Raw genomic sequence first — 18,344 nt, forward strand, 5'->3', positions numbered from 1 at the left:
GAAGTTGTTACAACCTTTTCTTGTTCATGTAAATAGCATATAAAAATGGATATTTCCTATATCTACTGACTTCTTCAGCTTATATAAGACTGACTTTGGACCACATTTAGTGAAAAAACCTAAACACGAATCTAGTAATTTTATGCTTACCAGCTATGCATGATTCTCTTCCTAGAATAAGTATTTTCAGCCCTGGAAATACATGTCTTTCTGTTGGACCTGGTGTCTGTATTTCATTTTTTCAGGCAGGACAAGAACCAATGTTGATGCATAGTTGAAAGGTGGTGCATCTTTTCATCTCAAAATTGTTTGATAAGAACAGCAGATGATTCCATCTGTGCTTAACCTGCTTCAGCAAAACAGATGTGTAATCAGGTTCAGAGAAATTACCAAATTGCTGATCAAAATGGAGTGCATTGAAATCTGTTTTCCTAAGTCATGCAAATTAGTGGTCTTGTAGGAAAACAAACTCAAGTAGATGGAAATTCTTTTTTCATCTCATCTTACTTGTTTTTGGTAAAACAAGTGAAAAACATTTTTTCTGATAATATGTTGCAATAGAAAACACTTATGTTTTTCTTTGTGGATGTTCCTCTATCAGATCCAGTCTTGATAAATGTAGGTATGTTTATTTAGAGAGCTTTTATAAAACACCCATTTACAAGCAGAAATGTGATCAAGACGATGCTAGCTTGCAAAGTCTGTTTCAGTCCATGTAGTCAGTGTTTTTCCCAAGTGAGAGTCAAACGTTTCAAGTTTTGCATACAGGTAGGAATGGAGCTTTGTTGTTTAAAAAAACAGCATTCAACTGTAACAGGAGATCTTTTTTTTTTTGCTTTTTTCTTCTTGGGATCCTCATTCATTGCACATTGGCCATTTTATGCAGTATAGACATGGCTACATAGACGAGAGCTGCCTTGACACACAACTCTCATCTAGCAGATACTGGAGTAGTTTTGACACTTCAGATCTTCCTTATCTTATGGGTGCTTATAGGTGGCCTTGGTTGTGAGCACCAGACTTTCCTTTTTGTGGACTTCCCATATAGTTATTTCCTGCAGGGGAAAAAAGTGTTTCCACTTCTGTCTGTGTTTTGGGGGTTTGGTTTGGGGTTGGTATTTTTTTCCATGTTTGAAGAATACTAGTTCTTTTGGAAAGGATTGCGGTGTTAGTTGTTTAAATTATTTCTTTTTTTTTTTTTTTTTTTTTGCTAGTGGTGGTAGTGTGGGTTTTATTTACTATCTGTGGTAATTTTCCTCTTTTAAACTAATTGTGCAGGTGGATTTTATCATTCATTGCTTTAGTCCCTTTTGGGGTGCAGATAATGAATATTCATATCCCCCCCACCTAATATAGATACTTGGGTAAATTTTAGTAATTGGAATATAAACAATTTTAAAAGAAGCGGTTTTCTGTTGTGGTGAATCATTGTTGCTAACTCTTCAGAACCATTAAGTTAGCTGCTGACAGAAAACTCACTTTTTCACCTCTCCATTACATTAAGTCTAAAACTTTGAATTTAATATATGATTGGAATAAGTGATCCATGCTGCACATAATGAATCCTCTTATCTATAGCATTAGGTTCCATCAGAAAATGGACCCCTTAGCAGATGAGCCTAAACTTTAGAAATAAAAAGTTAATCAATTTAAATAGCATCAGTTAACACTACTTTTTGATATAAATATTTTAAAGCTTGTACAAACTGGATTAATGTTCCTCTAGGGTAATTAAATGAAAATTTGGTAACTTATTAATATCTCTCTTTCTCTCTTTCTTTCTCTTCTTTCTCACACTCTTTCTCTTTCCAAACTGACTAATCTCTCTCTTCTTCCCTCTTTCTCTCCTCCCCTTCTCTCCCCTCACCTTCTCTCTCTCTCTTTCTTTCTTTCTCACTCTCTTCCCCTCTCCTCCCAAAAATATGCCTTTACAGAAACATAAGGTAGATCTTTTCTACAAACTGCGCCATGTGATGAATGAACTCATTGACCTACGTAGACAGCTGCTGTCAGGTCACTTGACACAGGATCAGGTGCGAGAGGTCAAGAGACACCTCACAGTGAGGCTGGACTGGGGCAATGAGTAAGTACAGGTACCAGCTGGGTACTCTTTGTTCTAATTATTTTTAAATAGCTTTTATTAAAACAAACAAACAAACAAAACAACACCAACAACTTTTTCCTTCCAGTAGTATTTGTACACAGGGAGAACATTTCATTATTTGGAAATCAAATATATCTTCTTACAGTGAGTTTATTGCACAGTTGTTCTACTATTTCTATAAAATGAGCTGTTCACTTTTTAGTAGGTCTTTTCTAAGGCTGTCTGCACTTTTAAAAGGTTTGGGTCAATTTACTTAGTTTCAACATAGTGAATGTTAGGCCTGGGAGTATGTGTTCATAGATACTAAAAACCCATTTGTCAATTGAAGAAGTATTTTAATGGTTGGTGCAATAACTAGAGAATCTCACTGTCAACAGTAACATTGGAGCTAAGGCTGTGATATTTAGACTTTTTATACAATTATAATACATAATCTCTATATTTGGCTGTTGATGACATTTCTCAGAGGTTTAGACTCTCCTTGGTCAGTTCCACAGTGAATTTGTGGAGAGGTTTTTTTTTTTTAGAGCCAAAGACGACTGCAATTCAGATAGAAGCTGAAGTGGTAATAAATTGCCATTAGACAAAAACTAGTCCTTCAAAATCGGTTTTGTTCTGAGAGATAGTGTATCAGACAGGTAAGTTTTGCATGACATGCATATGACCTTTTCAAAGGAAATATCACCCTCCTCAGGCATATAGCGACTGCTTTTCAACTAGGAGTAGGGTTAGTGCTAATTAACATATGGGGGGAGGAATTCTGTAAGTTGACAACTAAGGAGGAAAGTCAAATGTTTTTCACTAACATATCTTTGTTATGAATCTGTTCCTTAGTCGCCTACTTCAGGACTCCTTATGAGAGACATACCTGAATACATTCATGAAGATTTGGCTAGCCCCCATGCTACATTTCGTTTCTCTCTTGTTGAGAGCGAGCTGTGAAGAACGTAGACTAATAGATTGCATCAAGTCATTGTTCTGCAGTGCAGAGTTACAGATATTTTCCATTATCATTCCCAGTAGAGTAAATGGGAACCAAGAGACCATTTTTGAACATTATGCCTAAATGTTTTTGCTCAAAGAGTGTATGGATGAAATTAGCAACAGGAAGCTGCAAAAATGTTGTGGGGAAAAAAAGATGAGGGTAGACAGTAATGCAGCAATGAAGAGAATAGGTTGTTCAATGAAGTGGCTATAGACATCTTTTTTTTAAAAAAAAAAAACTTAAAATCATTAAATACAAAGTACATTAAAACTATAAAGATAAATCTAATGCATGAACATTATGGAGAAGCATCAGTGAAATCAGTAAATATAAATATGTTAATGATTAAATTCATCTGCTCTGGATGCTTGTTTAGGAAAAAAGCATTTGTGTTTCTTACTACGTAAGAACAGGTACTAGGACTTCCCTAGATAAAAAGGTACATGATATCAGAGATACATACTTAAACAGAAGAGCGTATCAATAAAGGAACTGCATAAAAAGGCATATGATTGAAAAGATATTTCATTTAATCTGTACGTTATGCAGTATTTAATTATAAATGTCTGGGAATTTGGAAGGTCTTTCTGCAACATCACTCTTTTCCATAAGATTTCTGGGAGAGTTCTCTTACTTTCTTTTATTTCCCCTCTCTAAGTTTTATCATGGAACTCATTACCACATGTCTTAATCTGTTAAAAAGCCTAATGATATTCGTATACATATTCACATAGTACTGCCCTTTCTTAAATAATGTAGTAATGTTCATTGCTTATTCTGTCATACTTGAGATTTGCAAATAAAATAAATGAAAAACGTTGTTATTAACATGCATTAATGTCAACCGAGAAGCTTAAATACATGAGCAGGTCTGTATTATTTAAGATAGTACAATCTAATAGGAGACATTCTATGACTGAGTAGCTTTCAGGAAACAGGTAACCTTACACATCTAATATGTAGCCTGTATGTTTATTTAGTGTAAAGCTACTTTTATCCTGACCTTGATCGTTAATGCATTGTATTATTCGGGAAGGAGTGATGCAAACATGAAATTCACGCTTCCCGTCACCGCCAGTTAGGGTTTTTCCAGTTTGTTGAACTGGTATCATTTTCCCTTACATACACCGGCAGTGGTTCTGGTAGTCATCCCTTGTGTTCTCGTAGCAGTGGGTGGAAATCAAGGGACAGATACACTCCTTGGATTATTACAGGTTTTTTTGTGAAAGAAGTCATTTAGACTGTTTTCAGAACTACGACAGTGAACTACTTTTGCTTATTTTTGTATACTTAGTCTAACTATTAAGAAGTTTTGCCCTGTAGTTTGGTCTGTTAAAAATGTAGGAATATAGTTTATTTTAAACTATTGCTGCTAACCTTTTGTATTGTTGTTAGTCATTCTCATAATGCAATACTGATTTCCACTTATTGTAGCAATTTAATTTTCTGTTGCTTACACATTCTTTCTCCCCAATACCAAATATGATCGGGATGCATCCTTTTTGTGATGCTTTGTTACCTCTTCCAGCTTCCCACAGTTAGCTTGTTTTTGTATGCATGCAGTACACAGTGCCTGGTATTCCTGCTATATAGGTTTTTGTATTTCCCAGTTGCTCAAAAGAGCAGAATTTACTACCTTCAGATAAACATCTCAGTGGTTTTAGACTTTCTGTTTTAAGCATCCTTGTGTATATTTTTGCACAGCTGAAATCTCATATACTGGCTTTTTTTCCTGCATATCTTGCTAGGTTTTATACAGAATATTACAAATATTTGTGTTTTTTAAAAATGTTTCACTCTGATACAATCTATTAAAGTCTGAAATGCTATTGGAAGTGTCCAATGGTCTGTAAATAACAAGGAAAAATTTGTAGAGCAGGAAACAAACATTATAAAACTGAAGTCTGCAATTCATCATTTCATTTTAAATCATCTTATGAAGTGAAATCTGCGGTTCATCATCTCATTTTAAATCATGCTGCAAGTAAAATAGAAACTTGACTTTGAAATATTTGTTTAGTTTTTTTTTTTTTTTAAATGAATGGGTAAGTTTTTTAACTTCTACTAGTGCTTAGAATGGGAAACCAGAATTAAACTTTTTTACTAACAAAAAACTGTTTCATTCTAGAGTCTTTTGCATCAAAACCAGATGAAGAAATCTGCCTTACAGAGCTTCTATTTCAAATGTGAATGCTCTGCTTCTGCTCCAGTGCAAAAAATGAATTGCAGCAGCATGTGCATACCTTATTTACCAAAAAGGCAAATGAAGATTTCTTCAAAGTAATTTAACTTAAAAACCAGAGATCATCCTAAATAATCTTCAGGATTGATTCTTTCAGAGTAATATAATATCTGCCAGGAGCTTAATAGAAAGCATCCAAGTTTCCGAGCACAATCACTTTCCCTTTTATACTGAGGGAAGATACTTCCTTCCCTATAAATGTGGGACAGATATTCTATGTTTAGGCTCAGAAACAGGGTAGGGGAGGGGGAGCCACCAATACTTCGGGATTTTGGACAGATGAAAAACATAAACAAGATGAGTTTGTGGCCTATGTTACTTTTTAGTCAAAGGTTATTCTTTTTCACATAAAATGTTATTAAAATCATTGCATTAAAAGAAATTTTCCAAATAGTTGCCATAAATTCTACACAGAAGGATCCACAGATAGCCAAAAGTTACAAACGAGCGTTTAAAAAGAAAAACGGGAAAAAACGTTAGAAATAAATCTTTCACACTGTCATACAAATAAAATGAAACACTGTTGTAAAGTCATCATCTTTCTCTTACGTCAAAATTGCAGTTGGAAAGCCAGTGGCAGATGCAATGTTAGTACCTACTAACTACTAACATGCGTACCACTGTAGAGGGAGCAGTGTGATCCAATGAAGTAAGCATCGTCTTAAAACTCAAAAAGTCCTAAATTTCAGTGTTCACATCCTTAGAAGATTATTTTTGGAGCTTGAGTGTCTTACCCTCTTGTCACATTTTTCTTGATATAAAAGGAATAATAATTACTTCCTGGTAGTGTTGCAACAATTAGCTTAAAGTTCGTAAAATGCATTTGGAGATATGTATTAAATGTACATATGAGATCATAATATCTGGAAATCAGTTTGAGAATTAAAGAAATTCTTATTACAGTAGTTGTCATTGTTTCATCAAAGGTGATCAGAATAGGAGTGAACATAATGAAATGCCTTTAAGAAGGTTGCAGAAAGAATATTTGCCATTTCTGTCTAAATATATAATATTTTTTCCCTCTCCTGAATATACCTGTAGTAATGATTGAATAGGGATTAAAACTGTAAGGAACTCTCTTGGATGTCAGTCTTTGAGGAAAACCTTAATAACCTCTCTCTGTAGTCTGATACTTCCATGCTCAGCAGTATTTGCTGCCATTCCCCTTAATCAGTTCCTTACTAAGATTTCTTGCCTTCATCTCATCACCTTCGTTTTAAGAAACAATTTCCTGTGTAGCATTACGTCAGTGCTTTAATAATTTCTTTATAGCTTACAGCCTCTGCAGTTTCTTTGTATACAAAATAAATTAATTCTGTCAAAGAAAAGTATCAAGTTGTATTAGCAGAGTCTAATTTTCACAAACATGTTTTTCATATATTTCATTTTGTTTTTTATATATTTCATTTTCCATGGATTTCTGCATTGTATTTCCTTTGAAGCCTTTTTTTAAAGTCTGCACATAGTTTATGTGAGTCGCTGTCAGGATCATTTCCTTTCCCTTCACCACCTTTACAAATGTATTTGTGTAAGAGAAATATGAACGATATTAAATGAGGCTTTGATGTAGTGAGAGAAGGCATACAAGGAAAATTGGTGGCTGCAAAATTAAAGCTGAAAAGAGTAAAAGTAAAGTGCACATTTTTGGAGCAAAGGGGATGAGATCTTGCACACTCTGGAGATGGGATGGGTTCTCCCAATCTGTTCTTCAGGCTCGGATGTGCATCTTAAAGACATTTTTTAGTCAAATGACATATTTCTGCAAGGTTCTTCTAGGAAGACTCGTTATGACTTGTGGTTTTATGAATTCCAAATGGTATAGCATTTGTGTTTTAAATAAATGAAAATATTAGAAATTAAGATCATTCTTTGAAATTACCATTAAAACCAAGTTGATTTTCTCTAGAAGCCCAGTTAACCTGAAGCAGAGCTGTATGTTCATCCCTTTCAGTATTAAAAATGCTAGTATTTTTGAAAATCGGCTTGTCGTCTTATTACTTGAGAAAACTATCTCGAGATTTTGGGTGGTGGATTCCCCCCTGCCCCCCAAAGAAAGGAAAATTCTAAAGACTTCTATGTGGAAGAGGAGGAATATCTAAATGTCAGCTGGAGGTATCCCAGCCATATGGTATCAAGAGGTCATTGATAGGCTTGGGGATATTTTGTAGGTATACTTGGGAAATATTTTTGAAAGGCAGTTCAATGTTAAGGCAGAATAAAATAGCACATGAATTTGCTTGCAAAAGAAAGTATTGTGGAGAGAGGAAGTGTCAAATAAACAAACCAGCACATTATCTAATTTTTATGCAGGCTATGTTTTGGAGAAATACTGCTTGGCAGCTGGTGCTCTTATATTCCCACAGTGCTTGATAATAGAGAGTGAAAGTGGGCCACTGACTATCCTTGCCATTTCAAGCATTATGTTGTCAGTCCTTCGCGGACAAAAAATAATTGATACAAATTAAATGCATAAACCTGAACTTCCACCTGCACAATAGATGACAGCATGTTAGTACTAAAGCAAAAGACACCTTTATTTGCGGGGAGCAAGTATTGTGCAGGATTAACGTATTATTAGAGAATGAGAATCTTCTGGGCTGGAAATCCATGGTGTTAAGGGATTTAAATAAAAATAGGATATCAGATAAGTTTCACAAGGATGCTACTGCAGTTGTGTTGAACATTATTAAGTAGAAGATAATACCTTTGTCATGTATTGAGTAATGAGTCCAACCACTGTTTGACCTGAGCTCTCTAGAGAGTTGAAATTACGAGAATACAACAATATCAGGCTATGATTATCTTTGACAGTTTTTTTCTGTAAAACTTTAATAGTGCTTTGTAACTGTAATGCACTTAAAAGTGGTTTTGATAATGTCATTAGAAAATCATTTGTTAATATTTGTATGTTCAGGAGAAATTCCTTTACGAATATACTTCAGGGGTGGGTGTGTGTACACATATGAGCGACCGGGTATTTTGGAGGAGGTTTAGATATTCAGATTCAGGAAAACTTCTGTGAATGAATATGATGAGCATTAACTTTTTTTAAAAAACTTTGAAGTGGTCTCTTTGAATATTACTATTTTTACCTGTTACCATTTTTTTTCTATTACATATTTGGACACTCTATTATAAGTAGGCTCAAATGGCAGCTGCAGTTAAGGATTACCTAGTGCATTCTTACTTTAATCTTTTTCATTTGGTAAACAGATAAAGCAGTTTTCATCATTGCAGCTGCAGTTTTCAGACTTGGGCCAGGGATAACTTGTGTTTGATAGGTTTAATCAAAACAAAGTGTGTAAAAGGTGTATAACCATCACTTTCACAATTTAGCCTTTGAGTTTAGAAACTGGTATTTGGCATGAAAACTGCATTGAAGAAGGAAAATTCTTCCTTTTTCCATTGAAAATGTAATTGTTTTTGGCAAAGAACTAAGAATGTGGAAATTCCAGTTTGTCAGTACAATGTTTTAATGACAATTATAGTACTGCCTAGCAGTTGTTTGCCAGCAAGTGGACCAGGGCTGAGCTGTATTTTTGAGATATGACGGTTTAGGGATATAATTAAAGAAGGATAACCCAATTAAGCAAAGTTTCAAAAAGAATTATGGAGTTGGGAAACTTAACGGGAAATGATTAAAAGTACAGCGGTCAGCAAAGGTAACTGGGCTTCGTACAGACCACTGGTTGTTCCTTGCTGTTGTTAATTGCTTAGAAGGAGACACTGTATTGCCTGGGGGCTTCTGTTTATTGCACCATACAATTACTCTGTGGTACCTGAGAGGTTTTTTCAAATAAGATTTTTCATTTGCCATCAGGAACAAGTCTGTGTAGAATGTTTTCCTCTCTAATTACAAAATTAAGTTGACTTTTGTTTTTCTTTTGTAGTTAGTGACAGAAAGAGTGCAAAGGTAGTCCACGAGGGCACCTCTTCTGAATTTTTTTTTTCTTTAAGACTACTAAGAATTTCAATATGAAATATCTGTAAATGAAGAATCCAAGTTATGTAAGATGAAAGCAGGAAAATGGTTCATTTGTGTGTTTCTTTAATTTTACTCGTAATGTGTGTGTTTAGAATAGCTTTTTATTGTAATGCTCGGAACTCTTGATGCCTCAGAACATGAAGATCTACAGAGCAAAAGTTGGTTTTTGACACCTTTTAGGTTGTCAGGTTCTAGGTTCTGCAATCTACAATTACTAATTAATTGTTAGTAGTTGTTCATTTATTATTCTGGATGCAAAATAGCTTATTCTGTCTACTACTCACATGCAGCTGTGACCTGAACTACCTTTACTACAGAATTTCTTAACTAGTCATCCTCTTTGCGTTGGTATACTTTTTTTTTTTATATAGTTTATATATCTGATTTGAGCCAAAATATTATTTTAGTAGAGAGTAATTAAAAAGGTTTTTTGTATGTGTGTGTTACAAATACAGATTAAAATTCATGTCGATATTGCAGTTATTGTTTATTATAAAAAAAATACTATGTTTATACAGTGAAGAAGTTGGGGATTTAGTTGCAAGAACACCGGGAATTTCAAAGCAGCTTCCCAAGGCGCAGTATCTATTTGCACGTTTGAATTTTTTCATTATGTAGTGAAGCAACCTACTCAAATACTGCAGCAGAAACCAGAGTACTGACTTTATTTGCCTTCTACATTTCCGTGTATGGAATTAACTTGTTCTGGATACTGCACCAAGATATTGGCCAAAACCTTCAACTAACATTAATTGCTCCGCTGAAGTCTGAACAAAAAGTAACAAGTTCATAGTGGGTTTTTGTTTGATATTTGCATTTAATTTTGTTTAGAAGGATTATCTGTTTAATGATTAACAATTGCAGAAAGACTTAAATAGTTCAGTATTTCTTGTGTCCTTGCCCTTGAGTAAGCACATGTAGCAGATAATAGTGAACGCTCTGATGTATTATACTTACCATTGTTCCTTCTTTCTCTTTTGCAGACATTTGGGCCTAGATTTAGTTCCTCGGAAGGACTTTGAGGTTGTGGATTCAGATCAGATCAGTGTTTCAGATCTTTATAAAATGGTAAGAAATCTGTGGGAGATTCCTTTGAGTTTTTACTTTCGGAGGGAAAGAAGGAAAAAAGGTTTTATTCTTTACTCTTACATATTTTCTTGGTCAGAATAGTGTCGTAAGCTGAACGTCTTTTTCATTTCACCCTAACCACCAGAATAGTCAGTGTCTCTAGTACCTTTAGTAAGAATGAACCAACTTTCTTTCGGAAATGGCATGCTTATGTACATTTTAATTTCAATTTACAAATTAACATGGTATGAAAATTGGAGAAGGTAACTTTGAATGGTGTTTCTTCCTACAGTTTTCTTGTTTTTAAAATCTATTGTTTCAGAAGCAGCAAAAGAAGTTCTAAAAAAACAGATCCATCATATACAGCTAACGGGAATTCTTTTAAACTTTGGTCTTTGTTGCTAAAGTCAATATACTAGCATTAAATAAAGTAGTAATAAACTTTTTTCATTTATTTGTAGAATTAAAGAAAAATAGGGCTAGAAAATCTTAAGAGGTCATCCAGTCCATTCTGCTTAATGTCAGGGTCAGCTGTCTCTGTCATTTATGACTATTTCTTCTCTGTTTCTAAACATCTCCAGTGGTTAAGACTCCACAGCCTACCCAGGCAATCTTTTTGCTCAGTTCACTGTTCCTGCAGTTTGTGAGTTTTATTAATGATGGTCTTAGACATAGAGATTTCTCGCTTCAGGTTAAGCTTCGCATCTTCCTGTCGTGTCCACAGAGAAACAGATTACTCCTGCCTGTTTGCACCACCCTTTATGTACTTGAAGACTTTTAAGTCCGATTCAGTCTTCCCTTCCTTAGGCTGAAGAACCCCATTTCTTTCAGTTTTTCTTTACAGGTCAGGTTTTCTAGACCTTTGGTTCCTGCATGTATTCTGCAGATGTTACATTACATAATCTGCAGTTTGCCACTGCCTTTTGCAAGTGTACTGTTGAAGTCTGTCAGATGGGAAGTAATACAAAATCTTGGAAGCTCCAGAGATTAACTGTGGTGATATCTTGCAGAGGTCTATCTTGCAGAGGTCTATTTGAAAGCACCATGAGCCAGGCAGATGTCCTGGCAAATTTTATTGACATATAATGAAAAGGGCTAACAGATTGATGTGCTTTTGGGTTACTTGATCGTTACCTCGAACAGCAATTATTAACTTGCTGGGTGAAATAGAACTGCTTCCTGTTGTAGGATCTAGTGTTGATCAGCAAATTTCTTCCATTAATTAAAGCTTCTTGAGCCTGGAGTTCATCAACAGTTTGTGTGAGTCCAGAAGGTCCATGAGAGCCACTATTTGATTCTTTTGGGACAGTCTGCAAATGCAGATGAAGAATACTTAAGTGAAAAGTCTGCTTCTAGGAGTTGCATAGATAATAAACATTTTTGCCCTGCTTCAAAGATTTTTGAGCTCACAGAAAAGGGGAGGAAGGGGGGAGACCAGTGAATAAGTTAATTTAAGCAAAACTAATCCTTGAACATTAAGGCCATCTCTGTTGTATGGCAATGTCCCTTAGAAAACATATGTGGTACATTTGAATAAGAATGTTAGGATTTTCAGGAAAAGTAGTACAATTCCTTCATTGCAGTGAGTTCCAACTTCGATCATTATTAGTCACTACTACAGTCATTTTAGTACATAGCATAGTTAAAGTTGTTTTAGAAATGTGAATTGTGCCATTAATGAACTGTAAAGCCACTAATACATTTCACAATTTAACTGCGTTTGGATTCTTCTTTATTAGTAGTACTATGTAATACAGTTAACTTTGTTTTGGATCATGATGTAACTGTAAAGGGAGAAATAGCATGTAATGTTCAGTGGAAAGTGAACGAAGACCTTTCCTGAGATGCTACTTTATTTAAAAAAAAAAAAAAAACCAACAACAACAAAAAACCCCCGTCAAAACAAAAAAACAACCAAAGAAAAAAAAGCCCCCAGCAATTACTTTAATACAACTTCTTAGCTAAATAACTTCCAAAGAAAATAGTGTTTTTTCTACATAAATATTGTTCCAGTTTCACTCACTTTTAGTAAACTTTTGATTTCCTATTTTAAAATGTTTTTGGCTTTCAGCTATCTAAGATAAGGGAGTGATAGGTCTGTGTCTAGGTGTGGTTTTTTGATATGCAAGGTGTACTTCTCCCTAAAACAAAGACATGTTTTGTAAACAGGCTATATGCTGTTGCTGTTTTGGATCATTTGCACCACGTAACAGTGGATTTCGTGGAAAGAAATGAAAATTGTTACATAAGAAATATTGAAGTACGTCACTCTAGAGTACTGATTTTTAATGTTTGTTCCTGATTTGCCATAGTCCGAGGAGAGTTTGGTGCTATTACTGTAAATACAGTACAGAAATAACTCAGTTCAAAATTCAGTCAGTAATGACTCGGAGAATGCAAGATAAGTTGCTAACAGGATTGCTTTATTACTCTGTGTTTCATTCTGAAGATTTTTTTACTCTGAATACAGAGTAGTCTGATTATGTCACCCATCTTAGTCCTGAAGAAAATGTCCCCAGCACAGTTTGCTGCTCAGATCTGTGCTGGTATCAGGACATAACCATTAGTCAGTTCACACTTCACTGTTGCTTTAGTTTATAGATTCAGGAAGACAGTGCTGTCTAATCACATCTAGTTCACAGTCAGAAGGCAATTTCAGGAACCAAAAGAGCTGAAAACCTGTTATTTTTTTAACTTAAATTTGGCAGAAATTGAAGGAGGGGAGTATTGGTGGTTTTTTGTTGTTCTAGGGTTTTTTAATGTGGTTTTGGGTTTGTTTTTATTATTTAACAAAAACCCAAGGAGAAAATCCTCCTTACTCCTGACAAAATACTTAATGGGTTCTCAGATGAGCAATAAGGTTTTATGTTGTAAAATAATCTTGTGGGAGTAGTTGTGATAGCCCAATTACTTTCTCATATTTGCAGGATTGTAGAATGTTAAATGTACCGTAGAAAACAGTCTCGTATTAGCAGAACAATGGACGAGGTAACACATTAGACTTTCCTATCTGTGACAACAGATTCAGGCATTTTATACAGAGTCGTTAGACTTAGCAGTACTTTTCTTGGTCAATTTTAAATTTTAAAATTTGACCTTCTTTTTTAGCTCTCATTTTTTCATTGCTAAATATATTTGTGACTACTGTATGACTACTATATTCATCTCTCTGTCAGAACTGTTGTGCTTTGAGGCCTTGTACATCCTGTTTCTCCAGGTTACTCATTATGAAGCTAAATACTAGTGGCTTCAGGATGCGCAGCATTTGTCAGAAATCATTGCTTTACTCCTGAAAGAAACCAAATTGCCCTTTCCTTATGACAATGTTTGTGATTTTAACTAATATGATGGAATGCTTTTTTAAAATTTACATTGCTTTTGAAATTGTGGGGAAATACATTGTCAGAATTCTGCCACAGAGCTCAGTGCTGGAGTTGCCACTAGATTGAAGCTGTCATTTAGCCACACAAGTCCAGCAGGATGTCAGAAACACTTGGATAGCCTTTCACTTTTAAGTGAAAGGGGTTACAAGTCACAAATGTCTAGAGGCATTTGCAAAAACCAGAAGTGTTCAAACCTGGTGATTAAATATGTTTTGCTTTTCAATAAATTTATTGATTTGTGGATGAATTTAAGAGGTGCATGAAAGGCACAACTGTCGGCTATGTTACTGCTAGGTCTTAGCCATTTCTTTCAACTATCTGACAAAAATACCATGAGTTTACCAGAGTTCCCAATAAATAGACAAGTTTCAAATAAATGCTGCCATTACCTCATAATTGCTTATTCTTTATTTAGATGGAAAATGAGATTGGTAAGAATTATTAGTTATAAAACTTGAAAATAGAGACTTCAGTTGCCTAGAACTCTGCTAGAAAAGGAAAACAACTGGACACAAACTGCAGGAAATTCATAAAATCTCTGTGATTTTTTTTGTTTGTTTAATAAAGCAGATTGTCAGAGGACAGATTTGTTTACATTTGGTTCTAAACCCTAGTAAGAAGTCGGTTGAGAATATGAAGATAGAAAGCGGTTTGTTTGAGACTGACTTGGTAATGATAGGATTCACTTATCAAGCATCATTAGGAAAGGAAGGAGGAAGAACAACAATAAAAACTAATATTGGTAGGTAAGATATCATGAGAAGCAAGTTTGACGGGAAAAAAGAGGTAAGGAGAATTGATAGCTCTTTTAGTACATTAAAAACAAAACCACAAGAAACTCACTAAGAGGCCAAGTTGGATAAATTAAGAATTCTTCATTGCCTTCAGTCTCTAGAGTGAAAGAAAGGGAAATTCAGATTACCAAGAGCAAGTATAGAAGAACAGAAGTATAGAAAGGTATAATAGAATGGCACAAATGGGTAGATAGAAAAATTAGAAAGGCAATGCACAAATTAAGATATAACAAGCAAATATTGTCAGTTGTGTCAAGAAACAGTTTTGTGTAAATAAACTGGTAATAATTGGGAAACTAAAGAAAAGTTTTTATACTAGAGGGAAACCAATTGGCACATGATGCAAGAAAATAACATGGCATTTAATGTCCTTTTTGTCCCCTTCAAACTCTGGTAGGGTGGTAAACTGTGTCAAATCGCTAACAATACATGTGGAAAAGTGAAAGAAGTCACACCTGAACAGGGGGGGAAAGTTTATAAAGTAGTTATCGGCTCCCGGGGATTTAGAACTATATACATTTCATTTGGGATATCTAGAGAAGCCATATCAGACATGTTAGTGATAATCATTGGAAAGACGGCTAAGATTCCAGAATACCGGCAAAAGGCAAGCATACTTTACACCTTTAAAAAAGGTAATAGAGGAGGAGGAGCTAGTAATCATTCTCTCCCCGTAAAAAATGCTAGAAGAGGAAAAAAAAATCCAATTTGCCACAAGGAGGTGAGTAATAGTGACTGTGAACCTGTTCAGAATAAGCAATTTTTAGAAGTTCCAATTTACTTCCGGACCATAAATGAGTCTATTGGATAGGAGAAAAGCAGCTGATGCCATATTTAGATTTTCATAAATATTTTAATTGTTTTTTAATTGAAATTCTCCTAAGGTCGTTAGTTCTAGATGAAATTACTGTAAAGTAAACACAAAGCTAATTAGAAAACCCATACTCAAAAAAAAAAAAAAGGGGTGAAGAATGGTTGTCAATAATTTGGTTAAATAGGAAGAGGGATGAATCAGCTTAATTTCTTGTGGTCATCCTCCATTTTGTAGTGCTTCATGTTTCATTAATGACTGAATGATGAAATAGGGAGTATGCTTACTAAATATGCAAATACCACGAAGTTGGAAGTGGTAGTACATGGGAGAAAAGGATCAGAATTCAAAATAATGTAGAGAAATTGAAGAAATTATCTGAAACTTGTAGGATACAAGTGAGAATCATAAGTGTAAGGTTTTAACTTCTGCAGTCAATTGTTGCTTCTGAAATACAGGTTGGGACGCTACAAGCTTAGGTAGTTTTGTAGGAGAATATTTGAGTATTATAATGGAATCACAAGCTGAATTAATTAATCTTTTCATGTTAGTGATGGATAAGACAATAATCAGTGGGCCTAGGTTACAATGACAAGGATTCAGTTTAAGCATCAGAAAGCACTTTGATGAAGAAAGATATACTGAAATGGATTGTCTTATCTGTTAAAGTTTATACAATCTTCACAGGCAACTGTCTTTTGGGAAAAATAAGGGTAAAACTGATTCTTTGTTTTTAGAAGGAAGATGGATAACTTCTTAACAGTCCTATTTTTATATCGCCCTGCAAGGCTTTTAGGTTGGAAGGGGGCCTCAGGGGAGATCTAGTCAAACTTCCTACTCAATGCAAGCTCAATACTGAATTCAAACCAGGCTGCTCAAGAGCTATGTCCAGTTGGATCTTGAAATTCTTCAAGGAAAAGATTGGGTCCCTGCTCTAATGCTTGACTGCCTTAATGTGGTTATTTTTTTCCTTGTTGGAAAGTTGGAATATCCCATGTTGTAGTTTGACCACAGTATTTTGTCCTCTTGCTGTGCAGCTCTGTAAAGAGCCTGGCTGTGTCATCTTGATAACTTCATAGTTATTGGAAGGCTGCCATCAGGTCACCTCCAAACCTTCTCTTCTCCAGAATAAAAAAAGCTGCATTCCCTCCGTCTCTCCTCATACAGCATGTGCTCCAGCTCCTAGCTGCTTTGGTGGCCCTTTGCTGAATGGGGTGCAGTATTTCAGACGTAGTTTACTGAATGCTGAGTGAAAAGCAATAAATGTTATTCTCAATCTACTGGCTACATTCCTGTTAATAGAAACAGTAAATTGTTAAATGTCCTTGCTGCCAGAGTGCTCTCCTGACTGATGTTTGGCTTGCTGTTTAGCAGGACTCTGCCAGACTCTGCTATACCATGGAACGATTAGCCTGTCCCAGGTGCAGGACTTGTTGTATTTGTCCTTGCTGTATTTCATAAGTTTCCTTTTAACCAATTCCTCTGGGTTGCCTAGATCCCTCTGAATGGAGGCCTCCTCCTTGAATACATTGACTGCTGCCCCCAATTTAGGATCATCTGTGAATATATTAGACTGCATGGGTCTCAGGATAGACCTCTGGAGAATACGTGCCATCAACCACCACCTTTTGAGCCTGATGATCCAACTGTTTGTTGGGGGTTTTTTTACCAATATAGTTAGTCTACCCATCCAGGTGTAACTTCACCTGATCCGAGTCCTGCACTTCGGCCACAACAACCCCAGGCAACGCTACAGGCTTGGGGAAGAGTGGCTGGGAAGCTGCCCAGAGGAAAAGGACCTGGCGGTGGTGATTGACAGCCGGCTGAACATGAGCCGGCAGTGTGCCCAGGTGGCCAAGAAGGCCAACGGCATCAGAAATATGGCCAGCAGGAGCAGGGAGGTGATCGTGCCCCTGTACTGGGCACTGGTGAGGCCGCACCTTGAATCCTGTGTTCAGTTCTGGGCCCCTCACTACAAGAAGGACATGGAGGTGCTGGAGCGTGTCCAGAGGAGGGCAACGAAGCTGGTGAAGGGCCTGGAGCACAAGTCTGATGGGGAGCGGCTGAGGGAACTGGGGTTGTTTAGCCTGGAGAAGAGGAGGCTGAGGGGAGACCTCATCGTGCTCTACAACGACCTGAAAGGAGGTTGTAGTGAGGTGGGGGTTGGTCTCTTCTCCCAAGTAACGAGCGATAGGACGAGAGGAAATGGCCTCAAGTTGCGCCAAGGGAGGTTTAGATTGGACATTAGGAAAAATTTCTTTACTGAAGGAGTGGTCAGGCCTTGGAACAGGCTGCCCAGGGACGTGGTTGAGTCACCATCCCTGGAAGTATTTAAAAGACGTGTAGATGAGGTGCTTAGAGACACGGTGTAGTGGGCATCATCCACAGATCTGGTCATTGCCCTAGAGGGCAATTAGGTTGATGAAGTATGATTTACCCTTGGTAAATCCATGTTGGCTATTTTCAGTCACCCTTTCGTTCATGTACCCAAAAATGGCTTCCAAGACTTCCAAAAGCACGTACACTTTAGGCGCTTTGCCTAGCCATAGGCAAGGATACATAACATTAACTCAGTCAGTGGTTGTCTGTATGGTAATAGCGTGGTCCTGAAGCATAAAAGCAGAGAGTTGGTGAAGTCTAGTCTTTTGATCGTGAAAAATCTAAAGCCTGATGTTTGGCCAGTTATTGTTACAGGTTTACCTAAACGTGCACTCTGTAAGCAGCTGTGTTTGCTGAGGAAACTGTAGTTCTTTGGACCACTTCTCATGTTGCTGTTGCTTGAGTTTGTTTCCCACTTTCTTACTTGGCTTTAGAGATGAATTTTAGTCAAAAGAAGCCAGGATACCTTGAGCAGCTTAAATAACTGGTCTTTTCTATGCCAGCTGATTCTGAGTGGTTGCAAGTGACAAGAAGATTAAATAGGCAGCTCAGCCACCTAAACTTAGAGGGTTTTAACATTCAGAAGACAATGC

General features: G+C 36.2%; 1 protein-coding gene across 1 annotated transcript in view; it reads left to right on the forward strand.

Annotated features, from left to right (window-relative positions):
* The first annotated feature begins 684 nt into the window (after window positions 1–684).
* DOCK3 (dedicator of cytokinesis 3) overlaps window positions 685–18,344 on the forward strand; it is a 148,526-nt gene continuing 130,866 nt past the window's right edge. Inside the window, exons 1-2 of the mRNA XM_075159267.1 lie at window positions 685–2,083; window positions 10,300–10,384. Of these exons, the coding sequence (XP_075015368.1) occupies window positions 1,923–2,083; window positions 10,300–10,384 (246 nt within the window). The 5' untranslated portion in view covers window positions 685–1,922. The remainder of the gene's footprint in view (window positions 2,084–10,299; window positions 10,385–18,344) is intronic.

Source organism: Calonectris borealis, chromosome 10 (genome assembly GCF_964195595.1).
Source record: "Calonectris borealis chromosome 10, bCalBor7.hap1.2, whole genome shotgun sequence".
NCBI classification, from domain to species: Eukaryota; Metazoa; Chordata; class Aves; order Procellariiformes; family Procellariidae; genus Calonectris; species Calonectris borealis.